Raw genomic sequence first — 13,168 nt, forward strand, 5'->3', positions numbered from 1 at the left:
TCAGCTTTCAAGCTGCTGACCTGTGAGCTGCACATTTCCTTACCCATTCCTCTCTTAACTCCTAGTTCATCTCTTCCACTTCCCTCAAAGACTTTTCACTTGTTTTTTCCCCAACCACTGATTCCTCTGATCTCTACTGAACTTCTGTCCCCAGTGCTCACTTCCAAAAGCATTCATGATCCCCTCCCTACCTACAGATCCTCAGCACACCCTAGCACAGCCATGCCGTCTCTCCTGCTCCACCAGCACCAGCAATCTCAGAAATCTTTCTGTTTTTTCAATCCTGCCCTTCTTTATTTATACAGATTCCCACCACGCTTCATGCTGTGACTCTCCACTCCTCTCTTCTGAAGCTTTGTCAAGCTTTGTCTTAGCAGGCTGAACCATATCCCTTTGCCAACATCTGCTCCTTCTGATCTTCCTCTCCTTCTATGGAGAATTGTTAGTGGAAATCCTACAGCAAGGCTGACAACATCAATTTCAAATTCATTCCAAATTCTCAGTGTACATTCCTTTCTTAAATTCGTTCAAGAAGAATGCAGCAAATTGTCCTATCTAAACGCTCTCCCTCAGCAAATCTACAGAACTCTCACCAAGTCACTTCAAGAGAAACTTTATTTTTAAATGAAAGTTTAACGGTACCTGAGCTCTTTAAATAGACTTATCAAAGAATGAAAGAATGAATTAAGTCCAAGCTTGGCACATGTGGAGGCAGCTCACAGTGGATCTGAGATACCAACAAGACAGCAGATCAAGTCTTTTGCTCCCAAGCACGTAGCCCAGCATGACTAGAGCAGTTCTTAGGGTCTGCTTTTTTGGCATCCTCAAGCACTCAAAAGCAGAGGGAATAAGAAAACCATTTAAAATAAACGTATTTATCTCAGTTTATTTTAGGGACATATTAGGCTCTGATATTAGTTACCATGAGGTCATTCTTATTACAAGGAGCAACACATTTCTGGCTCTTTTCTGTTCCTTAACAACCAGCTCCATACACCCATTGGCAGTATTTTCTGGTAGTACTGGCAAGCTCTTGGGTTTTCTTAGAACCGTCTAGATTTAACAATTCAATACAAACTGTGACCTTTTCAAGCCATGCTAAATAAAGCCAATCGGCCTTTCCCATCTTATCCCATGGCCTTGATCCTGAAAGTCCATGTATGGTCTGCAACAGGCAATACAAGTCTGCAAATGCTCTGCCTGGGCACAGTTCCTCAAGAGCAAGGGAGAGCTTCCCCTCACAGAGGGCACGTGAGCTACGTGTGACTACTCAAATGCTCTCTGTCTGAAGGGAGAGAATGCGAAAGAAATAAAGAAAAACAGAAAAATATTCTACTCTTCAAGAAAAGGATGTTTCTAAGATAACATGTCTCTGAATAATGCTTAGGGGATATCGAGTTATTTAGCTAGGTTCTTCCAACTTCAGTGATTCTGTTCAGAACTGTTTGCCTGTTTTTTCATTTATCAAATACATATAATAAAACCTCGCTATTCCACCACCTCTTTCATATGTGAAATATTCAGTCACATATGAAATAAACCAGAAACTCTCCTCTGCTTGAAGATTAAAAAAAATGCATTAACAGAATCAAACCTAAACAATATCCTCCTGTGTGCTCCTTTACAGTACAAAGTGCGACATGACACATAAATCATGTAATGTGGTAAGAAGGTTTCAGCTGAGGTTCAAGGCAATTCAAGGGCAAAACATAGAGAACATTTGCTTAGCAACTGTCTCCACTTTATACTGAGAGAACTGCAGTGAAAACACTTCTGCTGAGGAAAAAATTATGTAGGGAGAAGGACAGATTCTCAATGGCAGATCCCCAACTTCTAGGTAAAAAAAAATCATAAACCAAGAACTAAGCCCCGGCAGCAGACCCATGGACAACCAAAGGTACAAAGGAAGTAAGTTCCACCAGGCTGTAGGTAAGTAGGTCATTTGCTGGTGTAGTCTCATTTAATGCACTGTGGTAACTTTGAGGGGTCTAAATGGTACAACATCAAGGGCAGCAAATCCAAATTCAGTAATTCCAAACCCTCTCAACGATTAAGGCCTCTACTTCAACACGGTCACTTAGCAGCAGGAAGATAGTGGAAAGAGCTGTGAAAGTCAGGCACACTCTGAGAGAGAGGGATGAAAAAAGCCTCACTTTTCACACTTTCTGTAGATTTTCCCAACCTGTGAATGTGAGGTGCATTGTATTGATATCATGAAGCCAAGATTTGGCTTGCAGCCTCAGTCAAATCTTGGGACAGAGGCTTCAATAACACCTGCAGGCTGATGACATGCAGCACTTGCAGATAATGGCACAGTGTAGCTTGTGTCTGCCTCCAGTCTTCCACAAAGACCTTCTTTCGTAAGAGTAGAAGGAGAAATGGGCTCTAAGTGCAGAATTAAGCAGTATGACCTTGAGGCTGAATAAGCAATTGTCTCAGACCAAGTTCAGAGAAATAACAACTTGGAGGAAGGCAAGTTACTTGAGAGTGGCCCTCTCCATTTTGGAAATGACGTACATGTAGGCAAAACTAGTAAACGCAAAAGCAAAGGGAGATGATCACAGGCTGCAACTGGGTATCAGCTTAATAGTTAATTTCTTAATGCAGAATCTTCTTCTCCTGCTTTACTTGTCCTACAATAACCTCTACCTTGTACTTGTAGCTGTAGGATGTAGATGCACTGTAGTAGGCAGGATCAAGCCATGTGAGTATCACACTGATACTGTAACAGGTTCTTAAAAGATTTTAAGACACCTCTGATTTTACTTCACTTGCAGAACTAGATTGGTTCGGTTTTCTATTCTTACTGAACACTATCGCATGTGTATACTCGGATATCTTGAGAAAACAGGAGTTGCCATAGGATGTCAGATCACAGGTACAGTAACTCTGCCAACCTGTCTCTAGGCACCTTTTAGAGGGAGGTTGAGAAATATCACAGTTATGCATTATTATGTACTGGTAAAAAAAAGTAATTACTTTCTTCTGAAGGAATCATTGCATTAGGGTGTCCTTATCCTATTACTACAAATATTATTCGTTTTTAAGAAGGATATGTATATTTATAAAAGCAAATGGCAGAATGTGACTGTTGTCCTGGGACACAACATCCCACTTCAGCTGGATTACCAGCATTTGATGATCACTCGAGTGTGTGTGGCTGGGTATGAATAAAGGCCTCTCTCTCACTGGACGGAAAGCGCAAGCTGCATCGCTGAAGCAGTAGGACAGCACTGCCTTGAGCCCGTGTTCCTCTCTCATTAATTTTATCTCACTTGACTGGTGGAAAAAGCACTACTATCCACAACTTGGAAAATATCCTCTTCGCTGAGGGAAGGGTGTTGTGAGGTGAGAATAAAGAAAATGAGAAGTAAACAAGGGGTCACAAAATGTTTGCAGAAAGGATAAAGGATATATGGTATCAAAGGAGCACTGTAAATAAAACAAAGGTTTAGTGAAAAATAAAATGCTGGAATGATGAAATAAATTAACTCTGCCATGTGAGTCAGGTGCTTGAATAGATACAGCCCCAAGACCTAATTTAATTTTGTAAGAAAGGTTATTTCTGTTTTAGTTTGATTTTTCACAAACATTTGCATTCTTAAAAACAAACTTCAGAGTATTTGGATTACTGGCTTACTCTGTAATCAATTTTACAGAAAGAATTTATGAACTAGTAAAGAAAACAGACAGTGTTCTATCTTTTCTGTTGCTGCTTAAATACTGATGAAGGAAATCATTTGCCTATTCTCAATTTTATTTGATAGAACAAAAACCCTAAGCAATAAAACCAAGGTCCAAGAAAAACATTTAGCTTGAAAAAAGGTTGAAAAATGTACCCTTGGAAAGACCACTGCTTACACGGGATTGTTCAACAAATTCCTGTTGTGTGAGGTTTGGCATATACTTTCTAAAAATATAAGCATCTGGGGAAACCAGACAAAGCCCAGGTCTTGGACCAAACGAGGCACGCAGTGTGAATCTGTTAGTGATTATATCCATAACGAAATATGTGCCCAAATTTAGCAGTACAAAACCCCCAATACAATATGAAAACACAGCGTGTACAGCCCTTACCATAAAATATAGCCAACAGCGAAGGTGCACACTGCAGCCAGTCCACAGCTCCTGCTGGGATACTGATGATATGTTGTTCTCATCTCGATTAATACAAAGGGCAAAACCGTTGTATGCTGAAACAAACAAAACAGGAGAAAACCAGGTGATACAAAGGATTCTCATTGCATTTCCATGCTACAATAAGAAGTTTAATCGCAAAAATCTAAAGACAATTTCTTGACGGCTAGAAAGACAATTTTAGCAAATGACTATAAAGTTGATCAATAACCTGAACAATATCATCGCTATAAAGCCCAATTGTTTGAGACAGCAGAGAAAAACTGAGTGAGCAGAACATGCTCTTCCTTTTGCCCACCTAGTAAGTAAGAAGACGATGCAGCATGAGGGGACATGGGCCCCAGTCCCAGTCTGGCCTTGGAGTTCTGAGCGATCTTCACCACATCACTGAGGTTTTTTTGACTATTCAAGTTAGGAGGCAGCACTTTGATTTTCAGAGACTCTAAGCACAAACAATGCCAAAAGAATGAATACAAATGGAGGTATTTAATGCTTCTGAGAATGAGTTTTAAATGTATCTCAATCTGGGGACTTGAAAGTAGGGGACATATTTTCAAATGATAGCCTCAATACCTCTGTTCCTCCATCTGCAAGACAGGAGCAATTATCTTCTTCAGAAAGGTGTTGTGAATCTTAATTTGTTAGTTGTGCAAAATGGTTTTAGATTCCCAAATGAAACATACGAAAGCCAAAGCTGTAAAAACCGTTTTCAGCCACTCGTCTTTGTTTAGCTGTGAAACTCCTTATTTTGTCATTTTTCCATACGTTTCCTACACTGCCCCTTCTGAAAAGGTCTGTTTGTCCAATTAATGTCAGCAGCATGAAAAAATGCATCTAGCCTGCCCCCAACACTCGATGTTTAGATTTCAGAGTGCTAGAAGTCATGATAATATACATAAGAGAAGAATAAACATGCCAGGAAATAACCCCCATCATTTCTGAATACACAGCTCACCTAGGACCAGCAACATTGGCAGCTCCAGAAATACGCCCTGCCTTGCCACCATAGGGCCAAGTTATCACTGGCATCTAAAGGGAATTACTTCAGTCAAGAGCTTGGCTCTGGGGCTTGGTGGGACTGTGACCGTGACCTCTTCTGCCCAGTCCACAGGGAGGTCTGCAAGTGCAAGTATTGCAAGGGTAGCCTAAGCCCTAAACCAGGTTCAAGCCTTCCCCAAGCACTTGATCACCAACGGGAAAAGAAGGTTATGGTTTATGCTGGCCATGTTCTGCCATCAGATGAGCACATGTAATTCTGGGGGAAGCTGGAGGGCCAGATTTGTAAGTTTGTAATAATTATGCTGCAAACCCACACCAATTTTCACCAATGTGAAGACAGGACGGGCATGGAGTAGAAATACCACTGCATGGATAACAGGTCCAAATGAGACGAAACAGAGGAGCAGGCTCTGAACCTTTAACAACTGCAGAGAAGGAGAACTGTTTGAACGGGAAGTTATAAGATACGGGAAATGCTCTGGCTCAGAGATGTAACATAATTTGATTGGATAATTGCTCTGATTTTCAATGCACTAGTAATTAATGCATTTGGAGAATGTCAGGTGGATAATACAGCCGTTAGGGGTGCTTTCAATTTCTCCATCTTTTAACAACTGTTCCACTCCCATCCCTTTAACAGTACAAATCAGCATCAAGGGAATGCGAAGATGTTTTACATGTGGTCTGCAATAGAGGTGCCCACTATTAGAAGAGAGCTCTATAAACTGTGCAGGACCTTCAGAGTCCATTGAGAGGGACTGACAGCAAAGAAAGCCCTCGAGATTCACCCGTATGTCTTGCATCTGTATGGAAAAGGTCTTCAGATGGATCAGTACCTCACTCTGCATAGCCCCCAAAGCAGGGTAGGTGGAGGCTCTGCGAATGTCTCTGTCCTATCTCCATAACCTCTTCAGAGAAAAAAACAGAAAACAAGAGACTATTAACTCCAAACACCACCCTTATAGCTCTTGTACAATGTATTCTTGTGATTCAGCCGCTTAGTCTTAACTCTTTGTTATATGGATGGTAGTTAGAGAGCTTCTGAGCTCTGTTTCTTAATTGAAATGTTTACTTGCTTGTTGATGTGCTCTTCATTGATGATAACAACTCAACAGCTTGCTGATTAAAAAGTAGTTAAAATAATTTCAGCAATCAACCCTTAATCTAAAGTCCTCTTCTCCTTTCCCTCCCCCCAACTCCTGTGGTTATATAATGAAACAGGTCATTATTTTCCTAACTCTCCCTTTTGCTCTTTTCTAAAGGTAAGGGGTGGGGGGGAGAGAATAACAAGGTGTTATCACTAAAACGTTTGTGTACAAAATCCTGTTAAAAGTACCATGCAATTAAAGGCATAAGAAGAAAATCAGAGATGTGCATCTTTAATCTTCTCCTGTTATAGCAAATGCCAGTCTACCTGCAAACACTGCAGTTTTACAAATCAAGAGTATCAACTGCGGTTTAAAATGTTCTAGTGAAACGACCACTCCTAAAACCTTTACAGACACTTTACCCAAACTACAACCAAGATAAAATTTCCCTTTCCTACATTTCAGCCCCTCTAAAAACCTTAATTTAAAAAACCATGAAATTTTGTAGGCAGGGATACCTTCTGTCAAACGGTGCCAATTAAAACTCTGGAGCTATAAATACCAAATTTGAATCAGAGTGGACCTGGACTGAAGCCTAGTGAAGGTGAGCAGGGGTCAAATGTGCTTAGAGTGGAATCCATCAGGGCAGGGAAAGCTGCAGAGGGCCAGAAATTTCATACCCTCTGATGTTTTTGCCACCTGATTTCTGAATAAACTCGGGCTAATGGGAATCTGAGGCTCAGAGAGAAAATATCATTGATGCTTCCTTGACCTATCTTGTTAAAGATCACACACCATGCTGACCAAAGATGATGGACCGAGATCTCTGGGACTGACCCCTTTTACTTACTTGCAGGCTGGAGGACAGCACAACATTTCTCACCTTGTTTGTCGAAGTATCTCCAGGGACTTACCTGAGAGAAGACTAAGGAATGAGGAAGTTCAAATACCAAGGAGGTTTAAACGGTGAGGATGATTAGCTGCTCTAACAGCTTTCAGTAGTTGTTACTCTGCACCATTTGAAGTATTTAAGAAAAGGGCAAATTTGTAATTAAGAGTATAATGATTACAATAGTATTATAATAGTAGCAAACCATGCTAGCACTAGTCTATACTGATAAGGCACTTTTATTATGGACTAAGTATTCACAAGTAAAGCTGCATTTTTACCTGGACATCTCACTCTGCTCTCCCCAAGACCAGCTGCTCCTGCGAGACAGTTTCGCCTGTACATCTGAGCTGACACTAGAGGTTTGTGGTGAACAATGCTGCAGGTCTGTCAGCGAGCACCATCTCCATCAGCCAGGAAGGCAGCGCTTGCTGCATGTGTGCCCTGGGGTGACCACAGGCCAGTGGTAGCCCCCAGCCTTGCCTGGGCAGCAGCGAGGGAGCTAACAAACTGTACTGTCAGCAGGAGCTCTTAGCCTGGGCTCAGCAACTGCACCTATTTGCAAGAAACTGTACTCTGTCAGCTTCTGCCATGACTGCAGTGCTACCTGCCAAGGTGCTCTCCCAGCCACAAGCCCCTTTTTCTCCAGAGTGCCAAGGTAGTGATCCTCAGAGCCATTTTTAACCCTTCTCTGAAGGATCCATCTGCCAAGACCACCTTGTAAGCTGAAGCATGGCTGTATGCCCACCTCAGCCGGCTGCAGCCTTGCCCCGCTCAGACCCCTTGTGTCCTGTCACTGTCTGTCTCTGCTGCAAAGCAGGGAGCTTTGACAGAGCTTTATGCCTGCTAGGTCTGCTAGCAAGCGATGGTCTCTGCAGAGCAGCAAGCTCCAATTTCCTTCCCGTTTTATGTCCGCCACAGAGTGCTGCTTCCCAAGGTCCCATCACCTACAAGTGGAGAAGAAATTTAGCTTGCCAAATCTTCAACTGCTGGTAACGATGCATGGAAACAGAGGGAAACCAGCCTGATGTGCAGAGCTCGGCTGGAATTTGCAGGAAATCATACGGAGAATTTGATCCAGAAAATACTTGGGAGACTGACTCGGAAGAAGCAACTTCTGAGTGAATCTGAATTAGCACACACTGCAAAAAAAGTCACCCCAAGAGCTGTAGGTTGGCTAATTCCTAGAACCATTGCTGCTGCCTTCTGACAGAAACTCTGCTCATTAATGAATCTTTAAAAGACATTTTTAAAATACGCATCACCTCCCACATGGTATGTGTGTGCCTAATGACATTTGAGACTAGAAAATCACATTACTAATAGGCAGCACAGCTGTAGTGTTGGCTTGACAAGTTGAGCTTTGATGGAGGACTGTGCTTCCCCATTTTAGGTGTGTGATGTAACAGGTAGTTGGGAAAAAAGATTTTATGCAAATCAGGTACATTAAGAATGAGTTCTGTAATAGTCTTTAGGCAAATTAAGTGCTCACTCTTGAAAGCCTGATTATATATTTTATCCTCCAACCAGTAAGTGTTGCTTTTTTTAACACTGTTTTCATCAGTACCTTGCTTGGCCTTTTCTCCTCCCTTAACTGTGTTTTAAAGGGAATGTTAAAAAGGTGCTAAATTGACAGCTTTGTGTTGCTATCTTCTGCTATCTAGCACAAACATGGCAGTGCTATTTTCCTAAGCCACCCAGTCCTGACCTGCAGAGACTGTCCAGAACTACCTCTACTACTAGGAGTTCAGTCTAAAAAAGCATCTGCTTTCTAAGAGGACCAGTCAGAATGCAAAAATTCTGCAGGGATGATGAAACTATTTGGGGATCATGTAAATTGTGATTATAACTAATTCCAATCAACAGAAGACTGCAACTTGTTACTCAATTTGATCAGACGAAGAACTACAGGGTATAGGACATTTTAGTTCAATGGGACTGTGGATGTCTATTGAAAAGGCTCCAGAGTGACATTCAGCCCACAGTCTTAAGAGACAGTGACAAGAAAGGAAGCTTTGCAGCTTTGATGTCACCAATGTTTTAACTAATGGACAGGGAGCCTCCTGGAAGTGCAGGTGGTCTGTGGAACAACAAGACTGCAGATGTGTCTTCACTCAGAGAACCTGTGCAGCCTGGGACCTGGAAGGCTGCATCCCTCATCTGAAGGTGTGCCTGTGTTGAAGCCTCTGACCTGGCAGGCACAGCTGCTCCAACATCTGCTGGGGACAATGCCCTGCAGCACACCACCACCATGCCCAAGACTTACACTGGTATGAATTTGACAGAAGCCCCCTTCTTTGCATCCTTCTGGATGCGACTGTTGGCTGCCTCTCCTTTCTGTCATTCTAAATTCCTCTATAAAATCTAGTTTCCATCAGTAGGACATTACCCTTCACTTTTTTTTTTCTGAACTCACAACCAGATTACACATTGCTAAAGAGCTGCTGCATGTCATAATGAGTGAAGCAACCTGTCTGCATCCCCTTCTTACCTCTCAGGGGTTTGTGCAGCATGTTGAGAATAAAGATTTTACACAAACAACTAGCAAAATTACCTATGCCCATTCCTCTTAATTCTGCTGCTATATTCACCTTAGAAACCAATAGTAATAGGCTTAAAAATCCCTACAATTGTAGTCAGCACTATCTGTAGAGTAATAGCAGTAATAAAGCTGTATTTTCCACATTCTCCTAGCAGAGTAATGTGGAGAACCAGATCAGAAACTAGTAACACAAGGGGCGTGATTGTGATTTACTCGTGGAGAAACTTCTGAGAATGAAACAGCTGGCAAGAGAGTACTTATGTGTCATCTGAAGAATGATACCTTCCACCAAGGCAGCCTAACCCATAAAGAGAGCAGCAGGATATCAGAACTGGGTGCATAATAAATTGGAATCCTTGAGTGAATCTGAGCCCTTTTGAGACTGGAAGTGCTGGTAGCACTTTTCCTCTTACGAATGAGAAATTATGACTATTAACTGAGACACGCTGATGCACAGCATGCACTCCAAGGCAGCCACAGACAGCTCGTTAATTGTTATTGCAGGTCGGAGGGAAGAAGAAGTATTGCATGATCTAAACAAAGACTAATACCCCATAACGCCACAAAACACACAAGAGACAAAGGTAACCATTTTCAATCAATATAGGAGTGTTCTTTGAAAAGAAAAGTAACACTCTTTAATGTTGCTCCCTCTTTTTCTCTTTTCATAGATAAATACAGTGGACATGGCATACCTAACTTAAAAGGAATAGTATAAGTTTCTCCACACACATCTAATGTTGACAGATTTGTTCTGGTTGTTTCTGACAAAATGCAGTACATACTATATATTGAAATAGCAGTGGCAATCTGATCTCACCCCCGTGACTGTCCTAGCGTCAGAGAGGTTATATATAGGTGTTTATAGAATTTCTACGGTGCCAGTCACTGAAGCACTTCAGCACCTCAAAAGCATTACTAAACATACCCTTGCAGCAGCCCTGATCTGTAAGGGCAGGATATCCTATCCTCATTTTGCAGGAGGGCAAGACAAAGATGGTGTGCCTCACTCAAGGTCAAGCAAGGTAGCTATGGAGGAATGGAGAACCACATTGTATTCCTCAGTTCCATTTCTGAGTGTCAGCCTAAGACGAGCAAGCACATATAGAGAACTACCAAAAATTTGGTATGAAGGCCAATGTACTCATTCAAGTTTATAGCTCTGAGACATCTTGGCCCTTTCAGCATCTCTCAGCTGTTACCTGGACTGACCCTCTCTCCTGGTTCCCCTCTGCTTTTGGAGGCTTCTTCAAAGCTCCCTCTGAGCTGTTTGTCTCTCTCCCATCTCTGCTCCTGCTGCTCCAAGCTGCTTCCTTGCTGTTCCCATCATACCAACCCAAGCAACCCTTCCGTGCCCTCTTGGCCCTGATTCAGCACCTCCCAGGGAAATGCATCCTCGCCTCTGCCTTTGCCTCCTTCAGTCACCACAGGTCCTCCCTTCACATCCATCAATATGTTTGGCAAGCACAGACAATGCCTTAACTTGACACATCAAAATCTTGGTCACTTGGTCTTGAAACGAGGTGATGGCAGGGATGGGATAGGAAAGGACAGGACAGGACAGGGCACATCTGGTATAGCAAATTTGTGCAAAACCAGTGATATGTTGCCAAACACAACAGCATTACAGCATGTTTATTTTTCTTGAACTTTCTATAATTTGATACAACTACTGTTAATGCATGTTATGTATCCAGATATCACTAAATGTATGCAAAGTGCAATGTGACATAAGTCATCTCTCTCCTTTTGCTGGCATCCCTTAGCTAGGCTTTCTGTTCCTTCTGTGCCATGCCCAAATGCCCCAGTCAGCTCCCGACAGCGTGCCCTGCACTACCGTTAGGAGACTTTCAACATACAAGAGAATCAACAAAGCCCAGGTTCTGTGCACTCAGCCACAGCGGAGCACACCCTGCAACCTCCCATTTACTTACAACCTCAAATCCTTATTTTTGCCACAAAATCCTTAATAAAACCACACCACTAACAACGTGGAATGTACACGCACACACACTGTGTTGAAGGACCACTCATTAATAACAATGTTATGCAAAGTAATTTTTCTACATATTTCATTCAGCTTATGCTGAATGGTGCTGCTTACCAGTTCAACCACTTGTCCTGGAATTTCAACTCCTGTTTGCATAAAGGTTTATCTAGGCAAAGAAATATATTCTTGTCTCTTACAATTATCCTTAAAACCAAACTTTATACATGCCTCCCCCTCCGCCTTAAATGTATCACTGAGATTTAATTTGCATGAAGGAATATTGACTTTTTATGTAGGTCATGTTGAAAAAGTGCTAGTGAAGTCACTGAGTCTCAGGTATTCCTAGCACAAAAATCACTACAGCAAGCTTGCAGATGTATTTTAGCCACAGTTTAAAACAATTTACTCACATGGAAAATAGTATTCCTCTCCTTGAAAAGCTAACTTCTTCCAAATCACAAGTCTATCTGCACAGGCCCCAGAAGGAGAAAATTATTTGTATCAATATATTTCATAAATCTCTTTAACTAACTTGAAAAGTTTACCTGCACATAAAATGTGCCTCGTTAAATTCTAACATCTGGCGATCTCTCAGGGCTAGCACTAAGTCTTTCACAGAAGGATATTTTTGGCTTCATGATAGCCAAAGTATCCTCTTTCTAACCTGAAGACGCTGGACTCTGAATCTGTCACTGGTCCAGGACTGAATATTGCTTGTCCTGGGATTTGGGCCAGTATAATTTGGGGAAAGAAATTACACATTTGGGAAAATCAAGAAACCATTATTTGGCAGTTTCTTTTTCAAATGGTCGCTTTTTGATGCTATTTGGAAATTTAAAATCTTGGAAGTGGTTACTGAGGAGGTGGATTTATTGGGTGCTATGCAGGTAAGGTAGCCAAGGGTCAAACTCTGGTCTATCACATGGTGACTGCAACTATCTGCAACTTTATTTAATTGTTTCTTCACATTATACATGAGACCCTCTTAATATATAACTCTTGAGGATGTAACCTCCTAAGTTTTTTTTTACTGCACCTGGCGATCTGTCTGCAACCAGTTTTGCTTGATGTGCATTGCCCTGTCTCTTCGAACAGTGGGTACTCCACAGAAAGGCAGAAGTGCATGAGGGAAGGGCTTCTCCAGCAAGGGTGCACGTGCCCCTGGCCAAAGCGCTGCACTAGCATCAGCTCCGCAGTCCTCCAGCCTGTGCAAGGCGCAGCCCTGAGCTGTGTGGCAGCAGCTGGACACTGGCAGCTGCTGCTGAGCGACCTGAGGACTGGTCATAAGCCATGGCCAGGCACCAGAGTAGCTTTCAGCTCTGCACTCGGCTTCTGCATCCTGAGCACAGCACGCAAGCCCAGCAGCATTTTTTTCCTGCAGCAGGTGCCGTCAGCAAAGCCGAGTGCAAGGCAGGGTCTAGAGACACCAAAGATTAGTAAGACCAGAAGAGATGTGCTTTCAGTACGTAAGTAATGCACTAGCATATGCTGGGGTGCAGAGAAGAGACGGTATGTGGTGGGCG

The 13,168-nt window shown here is 42.4% G+C and overlaps 1 protein-coding gene across 1 annotated transcript in view; it reads right to left on the reverse strand.

Annotated features, from left to right (window-relative positions):
* The window catches only part of AIG1 (androgen-induced 1), a gene marked incomplete at its 5' end in the record, with an annotated part of 86,980 nt that overhangs the window by 10,162 nt on the left and 63,650 nt on the right, over positions 1-13,168 (reverse strand). The window contains one exon of the mRNA XM_010133273.1: positions 4,078-4,193. Coding sequence (XP_010131575.1) covers positions 4,078-4,193 — 116 coding nt within the window. The remainder of the gene's footprint in view (positions 1-4,077; positions 4,194-13,168) is intronic.

The sequence above is a fragment of the Buceros rhinoceros genome, unplaced genomic scaffold, assembly GCF_000710305.1.
Source record: "Buceros rhinoceros silvestris isolate BGI_N320 unplaced genomic scaffold, ASM71030v1 scaffold4193, whole genome shotgun sequence".
NCBI lineage: Eukaryota > Metazoa > Chordata > Aves > Bucerotiformes > Bucerotidae > Buceros > Buceros rhinoceros.